The sequence below is a fragment of the Tachypleus tridentatus genome, chromosome 7 (genome assembly GCF_004210375.1).
Source record: "Tachypleus tridentatus isolate NWPU-2018 chromosome 7, ASM421037v1, whole genome shotgun sequence".
NCBI lineage: Eukaryota > Metazoa > Arthropoda > Merostomata > Xiphosura > Limulidae > Tachypleus > Tachypleus tridentatus.
The window spans coordinates 32,688,251-32,712,220 of NC_134831.1; the positions used below are offsets into that span (position 1 = coordinate 32,688,251).

General features: G+C 32.6%; 1 protein-coding gene across 3 annotated transcripts in view; it reads right to left on the bottom strand.

Moving 5' to 3' along the window:
- Positions 1 to 23,970, bottom strand: part of LOC143255383 (ubiquitin carboxyl-terminal hydrolase 25-like) — a 57,251-nt gene that overhangs the window by 27,281 nt on the left and 6,000 nt on the right. For 2 of the 3 annotated variants that reach the window (XM_076510953.1, XM_076510952.1), the window contains exons 2-7: positions 23,539 to 23,635; positions 21,398 to 21,579; positions 20,460 to 20,625; positions 6,852 to 6,938; positions 1,677 to 1,823; positions 129 to 220 (exon numbers count right to left, since the gene is read on the bottom strand). In XM_076510953.1, coding sequence (XP_076367068.1) covers positions 129 to 220; positions 1,677 to 1,823; positions 6,852 to 6,938; positions 20,460 to 20,625; positions 21,398 to 21,579; positions 23,539 to 23,580 — 716 coding nt within the window. In that variant the 5' untranslated portion in view covers positions 23,581 to 23,635. Of the gene's footprint in view, positions 1 to 128; positions 221 to 1,676; positions 1,824 to 6,026; positions 6,147 to 6,851; positions 6,939 to 20,459; positions 20,626 to 21,397; positions 21,580 to 23,538; positions 23,636 to 23,970 lie in introns of those variants that run through there. The other variant, XM_076510954.1, reaches the window with a different exon arrangement.

Here is a 23,970-nt window from a genome sequence, read left to right on the forward strand (position 1 = left end):
CCACAATGTATATTTCTAAAAATTGTTTTAGTATTCTATATCTGAAACAAAGAAAAAGCTCAAGATGAACACAGTTAGTCTTAGGATATGTGTGACATGAAAACCATAAAAGTCTCTCTTTTACTCACTCTTCTTGACAAGAATCCAGGTGCAGTGAAGAATCCAGTTTGAAAGCATCTTCTAACCAGTCTAATAACTTGTGAGTAAATTCACTAGCATCCTACAGAATAATGAAAACAAAAATCAAAATTTTTGTTTAAACAAAATACAGGATGATAAAAAAGTTAAACTTCACATTTAATTGAGCTCATCACACTCAACAGAAATTAAAACACTTCTGACACAATCAACAACATGAAATGTTAATTTAAATGTTCAAAATATTAAAAGTTTTATATCATTTTTGTGACCATTTTGTATATTATTAATACTCAAGGTAATTTTCCCTTCTAATTATACCATGGAAACACTTATATCTATTTACCAAGTAAAGATTAAATAGTTTAGTAGTACACTGAATCAAATGACTATTGGACAGTTTTATCACAAAAATTAGATTAAAATGCACACAAATACTCCACATTTATGAAACTGGTGTGACTAAAAAATAACAATCATAATTGAGCTTCTTTTCAATCTTTATTCTAAAAAATTAGCTAACAAATGTGTTATAACAAACAATAATAACCTATGATCTACAACAAACAATAATAATAACCTGTGTCCTACAACAAACAATAATAACCTATGTTCTACAACAAACAATAATAATAACCTATGTTCTACAACAAACAATAATAACCTAAATTCTACAACAAACAATAATAATAACCTATGTTCTACAACAAACAATAATAACCTGTTCTACAACAAACAATAATAACCTGTTCTACAACAAACAATGATAAACATAAATTCTACAACTATCAATGATAAACCTAAATTCTACAACAATGATAAACCTAAATTCTACAACAAACAATAATAAACCTAAATTCTACAACAAACAATAATAAACCTAAATTCTACAACAAACAATAATAAACCTAAATTCTACAACAAACAATAATAAACCTAAATTCTACAACAAACAATAATAATAACCTGTGTCCTACAACAAAAATAATAACCTATATTCTACAACAAACAATAATAATAACCTATGTTCTACAACAAACAATAATAATAACCTATGTTCTACAACAAACAATAATAATAACCTGTGTCCTACAACAAACAAAAATAATAACCTGTGTCCTACAACAAACAAAAATAATAACCTGTGTCCTACAACAAACAATAATAACCTATGTTCTACAACAAACAATAATAATAACCTATGCACCAACAAAAGAAAATCTTGATAACTAAGGTTTAGTGTGATAAGTTTTAAGTGAAAATATTTCTTAAATATTTTAAATTTTTTTCTGAAATAACACCTCTCTGCACAAAATTACGTACATCTATTTTTTGAATTACATTAATGCGTCTTGTTTTTTTGAAAATTCACATAAGACAAAAACAACTGGTTAGTAATTATTCCATATAATATCAACTGTTAATGATTACTTACATTCCCAGCTAGAAATAGGATAATTTAAGTTAAACAGTGCATGTAGTTTGGTTGTTCTACACTTTGTTATTATAACTATTACATGTTCTGGGGCACCACATACCTGTTGACTGTCTGTACTGCTACTATTTGGAAATGCTTCACGTAGCACATCCAGAGCTTCAGAAGGATCTACATATTTTCTCTTACTAGCCACCATCAAACCAAACAGTTTTCTTAACTCACGCATAAATTCAAGATTCCGTCTATCCTGAAATGTATTAACAATTGCCTCACAGAGCATCAATACATCTTTCTTAAATTAAATTAATAACTGTATCACAGAACTCCACAACATATATCCTGATATGTGTTTATAACTGCATTACAGAACCTCAGAACAACTATCCTGTAATGTATTCACACTTGTATTACAGAACATCAATAACTTATAATCTACCACTTTTTGTGAATTTGTTTTTGGTCCAGAACTTCAATTCTTCAATTTGTCCACATAACAAAAAGAAGCAAAAAATTAAACAATTCAAAAACATGCAGTGTTAAGCTTCTTTCAACTAAATTTTCAAGAACACGATTACAAGACTTAGGCATTATTAATTTCCAAGTGTTCACTTTAATGCATTTTTCATGCAGAATATAACATTAAATAGCTTCATAATGCATCCTAAGGGTGAAAACTGAAATTACCTTTACGTTTATCTTTCATTCCTGTTCACACCATCTCACAGTTTTCAATAAGATTTAGATCATTTACATGTAATTTGTTTTGATTCAACACTACAACATTCATAATCTTTCCTGTGGCATTTCAAATAAAAAGGTTCAGTTCTGTCTTACAGAATTTGCCACATGGACAATCTAGCTTGAATTCTGTACCATCTATCATCAAAATTGCTACTACCTGAGGAATAGGACTTTGTAAAGGGATAAGCAATGAGACCATCATGGGCAAATTAATGGAGTCTAACAAACTTCCAAGTGTTACATCAGTTGTTACATAAATGATAAAATACCAAAATCAGGATATTTTTATATTTTATGTAGAAATACAAGTATTCTGTTATCCTGGAATTAAAAAAAGAAAATTCACATGCAAGTATGATCACTCCTTTCACTTTCTACAACCTTTACATAAAACTTAATTAATATGGAAAAGATTACGCATTAATTCATACTGAATTTACATTAAAATAATTTATGAATATCTGAATACTGTTATGAAAGTAAGTATCCATACTTCATCAAACATTCTTCTTTGTGACTTAATGCAGTAGTTAAATCCTGATCAAAGACAAGGAACTGAATGAAAATATCTTTAAAACTGTGATTTGAAGAACTGCATACAGGTATTCAATTGAAATTTTAAGAACATCTCCAAGATGCAGATCAGAAATATTATTCAACACAACAATTTTGCCTTTCTTTAAATTTTCCAAAAAGTATAACTTTTCCATAACTCTCATTTTAACACATTAATGATCTGCAAACAACCAAGATATAGAAAAATGAGTAATGTATGCTGTTAGATCACTATCCTTTACTATATGATGTATGAAACAGGCAAATAATGTTTTGACTATCCTATGAGTTGTTAGAGGATTCTAATTACTAATTATTGCCCTTTAATGCTTCACATGTTACTCTACTATAGACTTTATAACATATTAAACTGGGAACTTTTCATTACTGAGTGAACTATACACAAATCATACAATACAATCATCAACCATTACAATTTTAAAGTTGATAGTACTCTGGTATAAACTATGTAAGATACTAAACAAGCACTTTTAAGCTTTTCTGTACTCAGTGAGTCCTAAGAGAATTTATTATTTTAATTACCACTCCATGATTTGTTACATCATTCTGTTATAAAGTACAGACACAGCTCACAACAAATGATACCTCCCATATATAATATTTCAGAAGAGCTAATGGCACAAAATGATAGGAGTCATGCCATCAGCTAACATTTTACAAAAACAGGCCTACAGTACAATCTAAAATGAAAAAAAAAAAAAGTTATCCAGCCTATGATTATATGTGAACATTGGGTAGAGCTTGGTTTCTGACATCCCCACAGTTCACTACATATCGATTTAACATCAAGTGTTCAACTTGTGAACAACCTGACACCAATACTACATGCTTAAAGTCAACATATTTATATGGTCTTGAGATATTCTTTACCACTTTTCTGGGGATGTTTTGAAAGTCTAGTCACTTGACAAAGAGAAAGTATTTCTCTAAAGTGTGTTCTGCATGCACTCAACACACATGAAGTGTGATGAGCACACTGGTTATTTCATTCCATAAAACTCTTCTTCAAGAAATGTGTTGACTAGTTTAGTATGGTCTTGAATAGTGGTATCAATCATACCACCAGCATATGACACTTTATCAAAGGGTCATAGGATGTAAGATGTGGTTCCGAAAACATGCAACATCTTGAGATGCTGAAGATGAATGATGGAAGACTTCCAAAACGTCATCCTCTAGACTTGTTTTTCGTCTACAACAGGTGTGTGCCACTCCATCCATTTTATTTATCATGAACACTCAGCCTAAACGATCTATCAGAAAAAAAAGTACTACTACTTGAAAGGATGAAGAGTTTTATGCCTCTGGCAACGCTTATTACTATCCACACCATACTTTCAACATCATCTTATGCACCACGTTCCATTAAGAAAAGTCTGACTGGATTTTAATACCTCACTTCATGAGTGCATACACTACTTGCAAAAAATTTTCTTAACAAGCCATTGGTCTAATGGGCATGATCTTTGTATATTACACATAAATTGTTTGGTTTTTTGCTGTAAGTAGAAGTCCCTCACTAGATGTCACACTAACAGGTTGGTCTTACCAAGTTTTGTTTCTAATTGGCCATTCTCAAATACATCATTCATGTGCAACTAAAGCATCCGATTCAGTGTTGCAGTAAATTCTGTATAATCAAAGTAAGGCATATATGATAAATAATGGTAAGGTACTTGTGTTACAGATAATATTCTGTCCCAATCCAAGTGTTTAAGCAAATATACCATTGTTTTGGAAGCATCACCAAATTTTACTAATGACATTTTGGACAATTTACAACATCATGCTATTATTGGTTGGTTTTGTTAGGATGACTGTTATACACATGAGAGAATCATTCAAATGTCTTTTTAGCATTTTTCCATGTTTTATGAACAACTTGAAGCAATGATGATCTGTAACATACCTACCAAACTGATGAGTAAAAAGGAAAAACGTTTGTGTGATGTCACTAAGTACAGCGTATGCAAAACAATCAACCATTTATATTTCAGATCACATATCTGATCAACAGATACCCGACTTTCACAATAATGAACTGATGACTGACTGACATTTTATAACAGTGGTCTTGCTTTGTAACCACAATATTAAACATCTGATAATCCTTCAACTTTGTGTAGTGTATTAAGCATATTTAATCTTTCATAACTAAATGGATCAATGAACATTTATACAGAGGATCCTTGTTATGTATGCTGTGATACATTCCTTGAAAGTGGGACATATATCTGAAACAATGTTAAACAACACAATCTTTAAATGAAAATGGGACATATATCTAAAACAACAATAAGCAACAAAATCTTTACATGAAAGTGGGACATATATCTGAAACAACATTAAGCAACAAATCTTCATATGAAAGTGTAACGTACATTTATGACAAATTTTGGTCCACTCTTGAATAACATTTTTAAAGAGTGTAATATGGCTTTTTAACTACACTGTACAATACAAAACAGGCATATGAGAAAAATAAAAAACAAAACAGTTCAATGCTAAAGTTAATTATTTCCCTGGGCTTCTTGACAAGAGGTGCTTTACTATCACTTAGTGATTGCTTTTAAGCCATATTGAAAAGGACTGAAACCAGGCTTTTCTGCAACAGAGAAAACAAGGTTTTGAAATAATTGCACATGAACACAATACGCTTAGATTCAACATCGTCGTGGCCAGTGGATGACATATCACACTCCACTCAGTAAATTAGTCCGATAACCCTAGCATGTTCTAGAAACAAAACATGGCAACATTGTTTCACACAAGTTGGTAGTATATTGCTGTACAGTAATTAGTAAATACAACACCTGGTAAAGTAGCCCAACAATGTTAACACAAGTAATGAAACAAAATGGCATTATTTCAAAAATATTGGTAGTAAACTAGAAAGGTAATCAATGATGTTGGAAAGCTTTACTAATGAAACAAGGCAATGTTGGTAATACATGGGTAATAATTGATGAACACTCTGAGAATGAAATAATTCAGAGCAATGCAACGAATAACGGAATCTCAGTGTACTTTGTTTCTAATGTTTTGAAAACTACATTAAGAATTAACTAAATTTGCTAGTTTAGTCTCACTTATGCCATTTTAATTCACATAATAACTCTATTATAAACTGTACATTTAAAGGCTGGTTTCCACAAGGCAATTTTTGTCACTTGGAATTGTATTCCACTTAAATTATGCAGGAGTGAGTTCCAAGTATTTTCCTGCACATCATGCTGACTTTGACAAGCAGGCACTAAAAGAAACAATTTGTTTTCAGTTCAGTAAAGTAAACAAACAGACATTTTCTACACAGTATATATGGTTTATTTCATTTATTATAAATTTACAATCAGTTGTTTTCATGTTTGTACTGCTTTTAGTAATGACTTCTCAGTTCTGATTTCTGAAGAGAGAAAAAAAGTTAAAGAAAGCTTCTTTATGGTAGTAAATGCTCACATACAATACAATAAGGATGCTGCAATGTTATTTTTGACAAACCTCATGTTAAAATTATTGTTTACATGTACATTGCACATTTTTTTAATCCCAAAATAAATCTTTCCATGAAAAACATGTAAAAGCTGAGTAATTCTTGCAGTTCATGTCTCTTTCTTGAAAGCTGTGAAATGAAAGTTGTAATGATGATGTGAAAGTCTCATAATTGATTGAGAGAAGGTGCTAAACTGTTTTCTAACTTTAAGCAGCTTGTACCCCAAAGATTTTGAGGTATGATGAGGTAGTTGAAATTTTTTAGGGCAACACACAAAACATTCAGTGATATCAACTCGAATGCAGTAAAAGTAACTGCAGGTAAAAAGACCTTTACAGAGGCACCTTTAACCTTTACACAACTCAGAAGGTCATTACACGATTATACTTTCTACTAGACAGACAATTTTACTCAATTCAAAAAGAGTCAAATCTATAAAAATAACTTACAAACAAACCTGACACTTACCACTGTATTTTGAGTATCACTTTCCCAATCTATCTTTGGTGAAAAATGTAGAACTAACCTCCTAAAAACTGGCAAGTGGAAGAGAGACTATAAAAGAAAAACACCAAAAATTATAAATCTACCCACATTTGATACACCCTAAACATCTGGTGTGTTAAGTATAAAATTCTGTGATTTATTTTTCAGCTGAGTAGACTTACCTACACCTTTGTGCAAATTAATTGAAACAAATGGTCATTTTACAATATTTTGAGCATAGCAGCCGGCGTAGGCTCGCTTGACCCACCGATTTCCTTTAATAGTCATTTTTTTACACAGACGGCATCATTAGCTGTGTTTTGCAGTTCAGTTGATCTATTTTTGGGATATATGACGAAATTTTGAGGAATATTACATCATTCGAAATTGTGTTAGAAGGGCAAGGAGACCAATCAAAAACAACTTCTTACCAACTCAATGAAGAAAAAAACGGTATCAATGGGGTCTGAAATACAAGAACTTGATGCAAGAACAATGGAGGAAGAAGTTATTCAGTGACAAGACTCATTTCTTCGTACAGGGTCAAAGAAGTCTGCATGTTCGCAGATCTCCAGGTGAGAAACTTTGAAAATCTCACATCAATCAGTTTGTAAAAGATCCCTTAAAGAAGATGTTTTGGGGCTTTTTCAACTACTATGGCATCGGAGTCTTACATATCGTAGGAGGTATGATACAAGGACCAAAGTACATCAAAGTTTTGCAGAGAAGAGTAGTTCCAAAATTAAAAAAGAGATTTCCAGATGAATCTGGCATTTTTCAGCAAGATCTAACTCCGTGCCACACATTGAAAAATTGTGAAGAATTTTATGACTACAATGCAAATAAAGGTGCTGGACTGGCCTGGAAACTCTCCAGACTTAAATCTTATTGAAAATCTTTTGGTGATTTGTAAAGAAAGACTTCATGGAAAAGACTGTACTATAAAAGATAAGCTAATTGAGGCCATAATTGAGGTGTGGTACCGCAATCCAAATATTAGTAAAGATTGCAGTCAACACGTGGACTCGATGCCAAAACAGATTAATGATCTTCTGAAAAATAAAGGTGGTCATATCATGTATTAATTTGTGAGTAATTTTTTGGATTCTCAGAAATAAAATGCAAAAAATTGAAAAAATCGTAATTTTCCGTCTTGTTTCAAATAATTTGCACAAGGGTGTATATTGTATTATATAAGAATTACTTTTACTGTTTTGTTCTTCCCTGTTAATTAAAAAAATATAACAATTCTACATTGTATAATTAATTACCACTAACTGAAACAAACAGTTAAGCTTTTGCATACAAACTTTTAAATCCAAATTATAATTACTTAATAATTCTAAGTAATCAAATGCAGCTGCCACTAATCAACAAATTTCAGCTTCGCATAGGTGTTTTTAATGTGCTTAACATCAACAGTAACTCAACAGCCCAAGACAAGTAAGAAACTACATTCAAACTTGTTATAAACATGAAAATTAGTCCAATGGAACAAGTATCCTTATATCAAGAGTCTGTTTTACTTTGGAGTTTGATGTACTCACACAATTGATTCACTGCTTGTTCACTGCAAAATGGTGAACTAAATTCTCAAATTTAGCATGCTCATATTATTTACTTTTAAAGGCAAAGGAGGAAATAATTTAACAGCCAATTATAAAGTTTTTCTTTCTCTGTAGATCAACATCATTATGTTGTTAAATTTGTTGTTTAAAAAACCCAATAATATGGTTTCATACCAATCAAAAGTATCTTTTGTGGATAAACATACGTTATAATTACAAATTTACAATATTTAGACTGTGAACATTACAATAAGTACTGATGTACTTATAACTGAAAAGTGTAAAAAAAAATACTACTTACAAGTGTCACATCATATCTTATGCTTAAAATATATGACTGAGTTATTGCTTCAACTTCTCAAGTGAAAGCAGTTCAATTAGAATTTCAATCTTTACTTTCTGAGTGCCAAAACAAAACTGATTTTATTCCTTATTTTGGTCATTATGCACAGCAATTTTTAAAAGTGAGTAAGCTAAAATTATGCCTTTAGCTTTTACAGGGCTTTTGCATTGTACAGTGGTCTACAATTATGTTACCTTCCAACTTTTACCAGAGATTAAACTCACAATAAACATTGACTGTGAGGTTTAGTATACAAATTATAAATCTGCTGTAATTTTACCTTTTAATGACTATCATAAAAACAACATAGTCTTGACTTTCACAATAGTTACAGATTAATTTATGAAAGGGAAGATACAATAAGAAGAACAAATCTTCGTGTTTGGTGTACATGTTGTTTTATTCCCAAAAGGTTTCTGTGTAATCACCCTTGCATAAGTGATTTATCATTATTAAAAATACTTCCTACTATTTTTAAATTTCAATTACAATCCCATTTTATTTATCCAATGGCATTATTCACCATTTTCAGTTACAAACTGTATATATATAAAAAATATATGTTGAAAAGTGATTTATCAGTAACCTATTACCAGTTCTCTCACAACAGCACCAACAAGTTAAGTAAACATATTTTCGCTAATCAAATTCTTGGTCACGATCAAATTATAAATAACAGATTTAATGTATTTTCAACCAATTGTAAACAATGAATAAAAGAACTTATTATTTATGAAAAGAAATTGGGTTTATTAAATATAAATTGATCTAGTTTGACAAATGTAATGGTGATGGAATTGTGAAAGGTCAGGATGTAGGTTACTGATAAATCTTTGTCAGTTTTTGCTGTTTTTTCACAATTTATAGCCAGAAGAGATAAATACTGCAACTGGCAAAATAAAGTATCAAAAGAAATATGGCATGAAAAAAAAACCAAAAAACAATCAAGTAGAAATTCACTGGATATGTAAAATGGAATTTACTGATCAACAATAAAAAAAAGTTAACATTTTCCTGTATTGAAATATATTTCTAACAGATACTGCTTTACACATAATTGCTATCTTTATGCCTAAGAGATTTGCATAACATTAGCCTTGAGCTAACACCTACCTAATTCTAATGCTAAGATATTCCTCTGCATGTCCCCACCTGAAATACTCACTTCTATTTTGTTTTTCCTTAAAAGTAAAAATCTTCTTATACTTAAAAGATGATATCTCACATCCATGCCAAGAACTACTGAAGTAGTAGAGGTTCTGGTGCAACATTTAAACCTGGATGAGCACCTTCAGAAAGAACCCAAAGGGAAAGTCCAGGGACTGTGACACCTGATAGCAGGGCCTCAAGAAGAACACATCAATGGAAGGCCACATCTTTCCAAACCCCGATAAATTCTTGGTCCAAAATGAAAGTGGAAAGATGCAAAAGAGCCACACATATTGCATGGATCAGTGGAATACAAATATAGCCAACAACTACCTGTGATTCAATATGTTTAGTGTGGTTAGGGCATGTTCAGACCATACAGTATGTGCTCATCTTGAACCTACTGAAAAGGTTCTGGCTGTAGGAAAAGGTTACATTAGCTGTGTGAAAAATGACCCATGCCGCACTAACAGTCACCACAAACCTTATTCTCACCACATTGCACTAAACCCAACTAGTGGGAATTCTCCAAGATTTCTAAACCTCAGTATCTAAAAAACAATAAGTTGCATGGGAGGGAGGCAATTTGTTCTGGGAAGACCTGAAGAAAACATCAGGATCCCCAACAGACTGATCAGAGAAAAAAAATTTTTTACTGGACACAAGTGCAACAAGTGACAGTAAAACCCTTTTTTAAAAGAGGACAAGCCAAAAAAGTGGCTTGTTACTTCCATGATGCTAGTGTTTCAATGACACGCCAAGGAATTAATAAAGTCTGGATCAGACAAGTGAGTAAAACTGTACACCACAAGGACACCTCTTGTGGTCTTGTGGAACACACAGTTTTACAGTGAACAACAGTAGAGTGAACTGGTTTAGCAGTTTTAGTTACACCTGACCTAATGCAGATTTTGGGAAATATGCATTCTCTGGGAAGCAATAACAGACAACTGGAGGGATCCAACAAAAAGGAGAAAGGTATTCATTAAAGAAAAATGTACTTCCCTTCTCAAAGATATAGTAAAGAACAACAAATGGAGTGAATCAAAACCCTAGGAAAAGAAACAGCCTGATGACAAAGATAAAGGGAGGCAATTGTGTGCAGAATCATCTGTGTGCCAACCCAAAGGGCCTCATCCAAGGGCAAGTGAGAATGAAGTATATGAAAGTAAGACAGCTGATGAACTTAATATGATAAAATGTGAAAAGTAGCTGAAGTGTTAGGAAGAAATGTCTGGTCATCATAAAGAAAAGAAGTGTGGTGAAAGAGAGTATAGGAAACATAAAAGGCACAGACATCCAAATGACAACAATAAAGCAAAAGGAGAATAAAGATAAAACAATAAATGTGAAATTAATGGATTGAACAGAACCTGCAAAAAAGCATGCAAACTGCAACAAAGTCCCAGCTAAACATGAAAGTAGGACAAGAAGGCCAGTGAAGAAGGAAAGATCAAAATAAAAAGGACTGAAAAAGAAAGCCAAACATCAACTGGGAATGTAAAATGTGAAAGATAAAGCTGATTGAAGAGCAGCAAGAGTAAAAAACTGGCAAACCATGGTCAAACAATCAAGTGAAAAGGGCTGAAAGATGGGTCACACAAAATTGGCTCAAAGGAAAGAAGAGGCAGATAGACTAAGAAAAATCCTGAAAAAATTAAAAGATGAACAATGGTAAAGGACAACAAGAACAAGATTAAATCTGCAGAAAATGAACTAAAGAAAGCTTACACATGAAAATATAAGTTGGTTGTTTGTTTGGTTTGGTGTTTTATGATGCAAAGCAACTAGGTTATCTGCACCAAACATTCAGTACAAAATTAAAATTAAAGTAAAATATCAATAAATCCAATTTTTATGTCTAGTCTACAGTGGTGAAAGAAAAACTACAGTAATACAAGTTGTAAAGGACTTTCTGTAGCATAATTGTAATTATCATAACTCACCAGGATGACTAACAGGAAATTCAAAAATCAGCATTAGTCACCTGAAGTTGGGATTTCCAGTCCTGATTTTGAGTTATTCAACGTTATGACCATTTTCAGAAAGTAAAGTAATACAAGTTTTAAAGGACTTGTAGCAAAATTGTTATTATTATAACTTGCCAGGATGACTAACGGGTAGTTCCAACAGCAGCGTTAGTTATCTGAAGTTGGCCTTTCCCATCCTGGTTTCGAGTTATTTGATGTTACAGCCATTTTCTAATTTCAAATTGAACTAGAGGTATTTTAATTCTTAAAAGGGAATCACATTAATATATAATTTATAAAATAAAAAACTTAAATAGCCTTTAAAACACAAAAAACATTTCTAAGGTGGAGAGTGTCACCATCGCCAAAAACACTGTCTAACATTATGGATAAACTTGGGGACAAAACACATTTAAAATGGTGCCATCACTGACAGTCATAATGACAGGAAGACAGTAAAATGTGGCTTACTGTGACCTGAGTGACACACGGACAACAAATTTGTGCATCAGTCCCAGAAAAAATAAAACGATGAGTTAAAGAACTGTGACCAATGCATAGTCTATTTAGGACAACTTCCTCCTTCTGACACTTATGGAAGAAAGATGGCCAAAGTCCAATAGAGGGTTTTACTTGGAAAAGCTTGTTTTCACATTTTTCACTCCAAGTTGACTACCAATGGGCATGGAGCTGAGCCTTGACTACAGGACCATAGTCTATGCATGGGATAGCCACAACAGTGATATTGCCAGAGCAGAATGATTTAGCTGTGATGTCAGCAAGCCCGTTCCCACAAATACCAACATGGCCTGGTATCCAGAAAAACTGAATAGAAGTAGACGTTAAAGAGAATCGAGCTAGTTGGTTTTGAATATTGGTGAGAACAGAGTGAGCACTAATATGAAGATATTCCAGGGCCAGGAGAGAACTAAGTGATTAAGTAGTGCAGTTCGAGTACTGCTTAGTTTCAATGTGATCCAGGGCAAGAGAAATGGCATACAGTTCAGCAATGAACACAGAAACTGTGGAGGGTAGTCAGCACACAACCACCTAACCACAAAAAACCATGGCAGAGCCCACAGAGTCACCTGATATTGAACCATCCATATAGATAGGAGTTGTAGGATGGTTCGAAAGACGTTCAGCAAATAACAGGCAGTACTTCCAATCGGGAGTATCTGCTTTTCTCGTATGACATAAAGGTAGGTCACATTTGGAGATTGTAAGAAGCCATGGTGGGATGGGCTGACCAGTTGATACAGCAATGTTATCCAAGGACAGGCCCAATTCATCCAACTTCACCTGGATATGAAAGCCAAAAGGAGCAATGGCAAATTGTCTGTTCTGAAAAAGCATCCCCTAGGTGGGATGTTGCAAACGGCAGACATGTAGAGGAGGTTCATGAGACTCTGTGCATAAGCTCTGAACTGGGGAAGTGCAGAAAGCCACAGTGTTTTTAATTTATCTGTAGGCAAATTGGATGGAGAACCATGTCTTTTTTCTTTATTGTCTTCGTTCGAGACCTCCATGGATCCTGTCCTGGGTTGATTAGGCAAGTCTTTGTCATTGGAAAAGGATTCCAGAGACTGAGGACATGAATGAATGATCAATTTGCATCTTGAGGTGGGAAAAGACAATGTACCCAAGGAAATGCCCATACCCAGAACCAACGGAAGTGGATCTTGGGGTTTGCTGGAATGAATGTTAGGGATAGAGATAGGTGTTAACATTGATTCATCAACTTTTTAATCATGGAGGTCAAAAGACTTTTCATTTGGTTTGAGCACGAATCTTTTACAACCACAGAGAGATCCTTCTGCACTCCCACTGCAGTAGGGGAACATAGTGCAGCAGCAAACACCCAAGATGAAGTGGTGGACAACAATTTTCGAGCCTCAGGGTAAGTAACGTTTTTCATTGCCTTCATATGCTGCATCTCTTTTTCTTCAAACCATTTAAAGTAAAAACAAAAGTATGATGGGTGAGAGTCATTGCAATTGATGCAATGAAGGTCCATTAATACTCATAGGTATCACAGTCCTTGCCATCACAACAAGCACATATCAAGGAACCACAATATGATGTCTTTGAATGACCAAACTGCTGATACTAGAAACATCCAAGAGAGTTTGGAATGTATAGCTGTACCTTGCAATTTAGATAACCTGCCTTGATGGTGGCAGGTGGATGCAGTGATGTAAATGTTAAAAAGAGGACACTGGTTGGCATCATAATTCCATCCCTGCAAGTGGAGATACACCTCACTGCAGAAATTCCTTGGGTGGAAAAACCGGTGAGAATCTCTGGCTCGGGGATGTTTTTCAAATCCCTCTCAACAATAACTCCTCATGACAAATTCAAAGTAGCATGAGGCATAACCTCATCAGATACATCCCCAATTGCCTATAAATGCAAGAGGAGTTCACTGTGTTGAGATGTGGATGTTTCCTCTAATATATCACCAGAGCAAAGCTTTTTGACCAACAGGAGAGCCAGCAAGTCCCTCTAGTCCCTTCTGAATGAAAAAGGAAGACATTTGCCCTAAAGGTTTGTCTGAAAGAGAATATAAGAAAATGAGGTACAGGTGTTACAGAAGTTGAAAACTGCTGCTCAGAATCTTCAGCATGTGTTTGTTTACCTATGGGCTGTTTCTTCATTATTTTATTCAAGTTTTTTAGGATTTGTAGGATCCATAATAAAAAAAAGAATTTTTTTGGTGCCCACTGACCCCACTACCATGGAATGCAATACAATGCCAAACAAGGACTTTGCAAAAATGTCAGGGCTTTGTGAACACTTTACCCAAACACCAGTATCAGATACAATGTTCACAAGACATGCTGAGAACATCCAACACTGGTACTTGGTTGACTCTAGCCCAAGTGGAACAGTCAATTGACCCTAGAGGAGCCTCCCAATGGCCACCCGTCTACAGGAATTCAAGGTCAAAGTGGTGTGTTAAGAGTTGTACACCTCAACCACCAGGATCCTCTCCTCCCCTTCATGGGTAACCATGCATATCAAACACATGGTTGGATGTTTAGATTCCTGAGGAGGTCAACTGAAAGAACTGAACTTCCCTTGGGAGGTTCCCTCACCACATATAGGAGTCACACCAAGGGGAAAATGAAAGTACCATACCCCTAGCAAAGTGATGTGGTCAAAGCCAGAGAAGTGTGTGAAAGCAGCTGGGAAGGAGTAGGCCAAGATACCAAATGAAGTAACAGAGGAAATGTAGTCTGAGCCTGCCAAAGAGACACCACCAACTGTAACTGACAAACAGTTTTGAGTATCAAAGTGAGGACATGAGACAGGAGACAACAGAAAGCTAGGCAGGAAATTCACAGTGGCCATAGTGGCAATTGCTACCATATTTTTAAAAAAGCCATAGTGCCTCCACAAAATCACTAAAATCTATGATCACAAAGACCACCCTTCAGTATTCCTTTGACTGTTGTGCCCTCATGACCTAAATTTGTATTGCAAACAGCTGTAAAGGGGAAAACCCATCAGGGATCACAAATACTACACTCACAACTTACAGAAACTATCTTGAAATAAATATGTCACATAAAATGCACATAGTGTAAGGAGCGAAGTTTTTGCTGTGATCAGCAATAAAACATTAATGCAGTCCATTGAGTCATATCATAACTCAGGCTCTTAGCAATAGCAAGCAATTCAAACTGGCAATCTAACAAGAAATCTTCAGAACTTACACAAAGACCCAGAGCAGCAGCAGTACATGACAATCAAAGTCAGTGTGTACATATGCTGGTCAGAGTGAAACATACAACTGCAAATACTCCCTGCACTAAATATGCCAAAAAAAGAAAGAGCAAGTTAATGGAAGAATGCCATGAAACTTTTTCTAGTACCAGAAATGTGAACTTTTTCCCCCATTGATAAATATGAAATTACATTCCAATTTTTTTTATAAAAGAAAGAGAAAAAGGAAGTTTCAACGATTCAGTTTGATCAATTTTATGTGCAAAACCACCAAAGGGTCAGGCCTACTACATAAGCTAGCTACAGTTAGTGTTACCAAATTATAAGTAGCAAGTTGTGCAATGCATGACCATGTACTGTGCTGTAGTTTTTGCTCAGTTTGCTGTTTATAAGCACTACCCCTCATTAGAAAGAAGCAAAAAAATACCAGTAGTAATATTGTTTGTAAATGGGATGTTGATCTTATATTGTAGCAATACATCTTTCTATCTATCTATTTGCCATCAAGATTTTCAAAGGGCTGCTGTTTGGAGACCATGTAATTGATTTTCATCAATCTCTATTACGTAGAGAGGCACAATGGTGTTGAAGTTTGTTGGTAGAAATTCGGCCTTTATACTTCTCCTCCCATAGATTTTGTCTGATTGTTCTCAAAGTTAGACAAAGTAATAAATGGAAAGTAATAAATGCATAAAAGTTGTATGCACTTCTTAGGCCAAAGGTCATTTGTAGTCAGGAGAGGCAAAAGCTAGAAATCTTATAAAAGCACTTGTTCTCTTTATGTGTAACACTGATCTTTATCAAAATTGGATAAACTAGTAAGTTGATAGAGATGCCTGAAATTTGTAAAGTCATCAGATGACCAATCCTCAAAAACCTCCAAAACACTTTGCTTTTCCTCCCAGAGATTTTTTTTTTATTCTTCTCAAAGTTAAACAAATTAACAAGTGAAGAGAGGTCAGGATGGGGTAAAAACTAGAAATCTTATTAAGGTCAGAGGACATTTTAGATCAGTATACTACCTCTTTTTCTTTTATCTTAAAGCTTTGTACTACTACTTCATAAATCTCACTGGTTACCCTTTCGCAACGACCTCAGTACCACATGTACGAATTCATATACATATACACATTAAATATTTACACCATAACTTCTGATAAAATATGTGCAGTTCACAAAATTTTTATGAAAGATTATAAGCGTTCTGTATTCAAAAATCATATTTTTTAATGAAATATTTTGCTGAAGATTTGTTTGTGAAATTATTGAGTCTGTTTGGTTACTAGTCCAAGCATGAGGTGATTTCATGTTATGATTTAAAAAACTATTCTTTGTCCCAAAAAACTCAAATGTTATTTGTGTAATCTCTAAAACCTCCTAAATACATTTCAAATATTTGTTTTCAGTAAAACTTTATATGTTTGAACCCTCTGTGGGGTCTGCCAATTGATTGAACTCATAACCACCATAGAAAATTAGAAAATACATTTTTGTTTTCATGCTAGAATGCCTATACATTATAACATTAAAATACAAATGTTTAGTCTAAGTAGTTTAAATCTTGCATTGATGCAGTGCACATGCACTTATGTTATCATATCCAGTAACATACAACTGACCTGATCTTGGCAATGTTAGAGTGGACTAGTATTTTGTATTATACAGTAACATTTAAATTATATTTTTACAGACATGTGCATATAGATTATTACTATTTCCAAAGAAGTTATGAAACTTTTAGCTACAACCTCTGAACTCAGTTGCTGCCAGACATAAATTGCTAAGCCTTTTAAAATTTGGCATGTGGAGGATATAAAAACAAAATTTTTTTATTAACAGTTTAATAACCAAAAATTCATAACTAACTAGACTGATACCACAAAATTCTGCTATAAGCTATTAAGCTTAGTAGCTAAGCTGTATTTAGATATACATAAAGTAAGAAACTTCAAGTAGACTAATTACACAACCTACTTCCATGAAATCTTGGTTTGAAAGAGCATCATAGCCTTTTCACAGATTAAAATGGCTGAGAAAATGACTATGGGAACATTCTGAGCTGTAAGTTGTTTATTCACATTATATATTGTAGTAAGTGTGTACAAGTGACCATTTCTAAAAATGGAAAGATGTGAACAGGGCCACTGTTTGATTAAAGTACATAAGCAAAACAAAAAGATGAAAAGATATAAGGTTCTTATATTTTATGTTCTAACTTCTCAATATTGGTCATTTTAGTTCCTAATTTGTACCAAACTATGGACTTAGATTTTGACATCACAAACAACTAATTTTAACAAGTACTGCATTCAACATACCACGTCTCACAAAAATCAACATTTAGATGTGTTTTTTTAATATTTACTTCTAAATTAAGAAATTAACTCATATATAATATTAGAGTTTGAATTATAACCTACGGTTTGATACCTAATATATTAATAAATTCATAAAATAGTAGTTCAATCAAAATTTGAATTCAAATCAACAAACGTAATGACATGGCCTTTGACCAGTGACCTGTTGCAAAAGGGTTAAAAAAGTTAATACTCACCTACCTGATAAATATAACCTGAAAGGATAGGCCAGCTTCCCAAGTCACCAATGAAAAAATTAATGCCATATTTACTAAACTAATTAAGAAAGTCATTTCTATTCCATTAACATTAACGTGCACTTGGTCATAGTGCCCTCCCAGTGAATTTTTTCTGGCCTTGCACTAAAAATCATGAATTTCCTGGCCTGAAGGAGGACAGGTATAGAAAAAAAAGTAAGATTGGTCTTGGCTAAAAGGATCAGCCAATATGGCCAAAGGATAAAAAAACTGAAGACCAAAAGACAGTGATGAGAAATGTGCCTCACTGAGAGAATTCCCCCTCAAAAAAAAACAGAGTAGAGAGACCACATCACAGGAAGAACCCTTTCAGAGTGAGAGGCAGGCACTATAATGGGCACTAATGGCAAGAAAATCTCATAACTGAATGTACCAATTGTGTGTATGTGAAGGTATGTTCTTAAAATTGAAATTTTAAATCAAAATTAAGTATACTTATTTTTTCCAAAAAGTACCTTCTGACAAAATTCTGGAAAATTTACAAATGAAGAATGCAATAAAAAACAATATTAAACAATATGAATTTTCAAAGCTGAAACTAAATGCTATTTGTTTTAAGTAAGGTAATACTTAATAGTAGGGATTGACAAGGATTCCAAATGATTGACATGCCTATAAACCAGCCTATCTATTTCCCATGTGAAAAACTGACCATTCAAAGTATTGGTTATGATATATTTTGCACTCATATACTAACAACACACTAAACAGGTTGTTCACATTTTGAGTATAAAAATTCAAACATTTCTACAACAGCAACATTTTTATCTGCTACCTACCCACCTAATCACATCAGTGGGGTTAATGCCTAAACAGCTAGGATTATATCTATAAGATGTCTCTGGTTTACTTAAATGGTCAGAGTTTCCACTTCTGATACTCCAATAAAAATCCATATATAATATAATATAACTGGTATAATATAAACAGGTATAATATAAATGGTAAACATATCATGCACATATTTAAATATCTTTTCAATCCAATTCAACCCAAAAGATGGAGCTATATATTACTGGATAGACACGTGACACTTTACAAAGGTAAAGTACATACTTTGTACAGGTTTAATGTGAAAAGAAAACAAACAAGAGTATTAAAAAAAATTATAAATTTTAAAATGAAGTAGAGATTCTGCCACAAACAATAATGGAACAAGAGTTAAAACTATGACTACAAGTTTATAAAACCTAATCCCTACTTTGGCAGCTTACCTGTAGGTCAAAGTAAGGATTACATTTTACAAATTTTTAATTGTTGTTTTAATTATTGTAATCGTTATAACTATCAGGGATATGACTATACTGAAAGTTTATATATGTTATGTTCATTCCATGGACACACAAAAATGAACAAATAAACAGAAAAAATAAATCAATTTTAACAGAAAGTAGTGATCATTCGTTATTCATAGAATTGCTATAAAAAGGAAACAAAACAATTAACCGATTCCTACTTTCCATTAAAATTTAATTTTGTTTTCTATTTTTGAAGAGTAAAATTACCATACTCCTTTACACATACTTTTCTACTACTACAAATACTAAAAGAAGTAATCTATCTGGTTAAGCTCATATACTATATACCGTACATCTTAAGCATACAATGTACTATATTTATATACATGTACAAGGTCAACAACATGCAATGGTGTTACATGAAATAAAGAATTAACTGAAAGTATAATGCATACAATATACTGAAGCAAAATACTCATGTCATTATTCAATTTCCTTTCTAATACATGTAATATTTTAATTTCAAATGTTATTCATTGTAGTACCTGTATGCATTTTTACATTACAAAATATACCCTAGCATTTTGGTTTTACTAACCACTTTCAGTATTTAATAACCAGTTTATAGACTTTTTGCACAAATGAGTATCTGTAAATACTTTTACATTACAAAATATTACTGTATTCAATAGGAAGTTTACAGACTTTCTGCAGTAATAAATCAGACTTTATGTGAAACTCTACATGGTTATTGGGCAAGTTGTCTTCTATCTGGTTTCATTTTTATGTTGTTTTTTCCTTTTTGTTTAGACTTGTTTTTGATTATTAAAAATACGATTAATTAGTGGTTTGGATTGGCTCTTTTTAACACAGTCCTTCTTTTTGATTTGATTTTAAATTACTTGACTATTAAGTATTAATATTCTATACACACACAAACATATATATCACAACAAGTTATAATAACTATAAAACTTACCTGTATCACAGCTGAAAACCAGCAGGTGTTCCCAACATTCTTCAAGCCTACTGGCCAATTGCTATTTCTCTTCCTATCATGAGGATTAGCAGGGTCTTGCCACAATTCTCCTCGCTTTCGTTTTGTCCCTGCCACCTTAGTTTCAGCCAAACTTGCTTCAAGGACTCTATAGAAAATACAGAACAGTGTTCCCATTAAGTCAGAGAAACTCCTTTCCATGTGGAACACACTATAATTCTAAAATCATAACTTTTGTGTACATACAAACATTTCATCATCTCCTAAGAAATAATCCCTTGCTACAACTGACTGTTGTGCCCACCATGGGTAATGAAACTCAACTTTCGATGTTATAAATTACCAGACTTACAGCTGAGCCATTAGTGGGCCAGCACCTTCAGTTATTTCACAAAAAATAACTTGAATAATTATGCCTCAGCCATTCTTCTGCCAGCAACAGACAGCAAATTAAAAGTGGCTAGTTTTATTGGATTAAAACCAAGTGTTAGTTAAAACTAAACTGGAAAGCTGAAACATTCATAATACAAATACATGAAGGATTAAAATTTTTACATCACTTAAATACCTTTTTAATAAAAAATCTTAAATTTTATCTTGTTAAAAATAACCAATCACTTCAGCTTAGTATATACATACTCATGTATAGATCACAATGGCACTACAACTTCCATTAATCTCATTATACCAAATAGATATTCCATTATTTTATTGAAGTTGTGTTTACAAATTAATAAATCAAAAAAACTTTTAGAAAAGAGTGATTTATGTTTCTTTTCTTTTCCTCTTTGGTATGAAAAAACTGAAAAACACACTACATTGCTACTTACATCATTCTATGTAACTTGCTATTACTCCACAATGTTACAATAAAATTAATAATAATTTCATGTAGTAAACTTTCTTTAGACACTGCTCACCTACTAATATCTTGTTCTTCCATTGATATCTGTCCTCCTAACACTCCCTTTTGATCTTGAAGAGAGAGAGCGATGGCTTTTTGCAAGTCATCTTCCTTGTCACTCACCTCACTGGTCAGATCAATCACACTTGCACTACTTCCTGCTTGTTTTGGGGTTTCTTGTGGTTTCACCTGTTTATCCTTACAATAAATTAACACAAAAACATGTGTATTAACTTTAATTAGAAAAAGCTACTTACTTAGCTTGAAACTAAAATTCAACCCAGTAATGAGTATAGTTAATTCAATATATTGTTAATATTTACAGATGATTATATAAAGCAAGAAAGCACATATAATCTGGTGAAATTACCAAACAAATCTGGAAAACAAAAAAAAAATTGAGATCTTTAGTTTCTGATCTGTAAATTTCCAAGATTTAACTATACTTGAAATTTTAACAAAGAATATGTTCTGTATGTGACTAGTTGAAAGAATAGACAATTTATCTGGATGTGTATAAGGGAAATGGTCAAAGAAGCTCAGCAGCAGCAAATAAATATATGACATAAATAACAAACATAAGACTGACCTTCAAGCTGGTTGTGGTTGAAACACCCTTAAATTTACAGCATAAAGTAAGCAATACAGTAATTCATCAATTTCAGCTAACTAAAGTATAACCTTTCAGCATCAAAAGCTTTGCTGTTTAAAGAGAAAAAAAAGACTCAACAGCTTTTCACAACTGTTTAAATTTTACAAATCCCTGTTGTGAAAGCTGATACCACTATTCATAAACTACAAAGAATCTGAATAATCTTTATTAACATTAATAGCAGAATGTAATTTAAGCACACCATTATAGACATATTGAATATTTTATAATAATTTCCAGTACTAGAAAATCAACTCATTTTATAAAGCACTACTGGCTTACAGACAACTGTGTTTCAATGTAATAAGTACAAAAGGTAAAAAAATAAAACTGTCAGATTCTTAGGTTTTAGGCCTTCTACATCCAGAGCTATACAATGGAACTGTACTACAGAATTTGTTATAGAGTTGGTCCATCTTGGACTCCAAAAACTTTCATTTAAATATATATTGCTTACGAGTCCCTTTTAATCAGTTTATCTGTAGTTTTGAATAGGCATGGCACATTTGAAAGGACCTCTTTACAACTTAGTGTTACAATTTGAAGCCTGTAAACTGTTCTAGCAGGGTCCCTGGGAATGTAGAAGGCACTTCCATATGCACTTGTATCACAAGGAAACAGTCATAATTAATAAACAAGAAGATTACAGCTGTAGTGAATAATTTATTACTGAAGTTGGCTTACAAATAAATGAAATTCCACCTCATACTATACCTTAACTACATTGTTTGACAAAAAGTAATAAACCAATTTAGTTTTGAACCAGTTTATGAATTTTTAACCTTGACAAAACAAATCCATATTTCATATTTTGAGAATAGCATTAAGTTTCTTACACTACATATTTGTAACTTTTATACAGAAACTACGTGCAACTGAAGTTGTAAATAAATAAAACATTTAAACAACCTCTATACATACCCGATGAAACTTAACACAAAGTATAATTGGGGCATATTTCCATTTACCGTTATTAAATAATATAGAAACTAAAAAAATAACTCATGCACAACTTCTGGTTGTTAAATAATTGTTCTCTTTCTTTCGTGATACAAGATATGCTCTGGTTTTACAATTTTGATGAGGAGTTGTTTTCTTTATGAATGGACATGTATAATAATGTTAAAAATATAAAAGCTAATTTTTATTAAAGCATGTCTGACTTAAAAAAATTAAAATAATTAGATTATTTCAAACAAAAGCATGTTACCATGCTATCTCCAGACCATGTTTAAACAAAACCATGACAAAAACTAAGAAAAATTGTGTTACAATGAATATGGTAGCTGCTATAAGTATAAAATTGTAGTTCTTATATTATAAGTATAATTTGAGTAAATATTCTACATGTATTATTTTCATAAATACAATCTTAATATGATCACAGAAAAATAAAATATCAAATATGAAATTATATAGATGTTAGTGGTAAGGAAAACAAGAATTACATAGCACATATCATATATAATACTACATCTGCATAAAAAAAGAATTAAATAATATACCTGGTGAAAGTAATGTTCTACAGGAGACTGTTCAACAGTCATGTTCAACTACAGACTCCCATTAAACATAAACAGGAGGTAAGAATTATCACCACTTCTGCAAAGAAAAAAAGTACAAAATGAGAGATCCATAGCATAACAGATGAACACAAAAGTTTGTTTTTTTACAGTTCTTTCTTTATTCAAAAAGTAAATGTTATGTGAAAAATATAGATATTAAATCACATGCTTTACCAAACTCTCCACAACTCATAAAAGCTTTTCACTACAAGAAACTTTTAAACTATCAGACATTTTCCAAACACCATCTAAGATTATTCATTGGCTGCATAATTTCAAAATGCTTCAAACAATATTTCCTGGATATAAAAGATATATACAATACACATACACACACAATTATTCTAACACTTTTGTGTGTTACTTAACAGT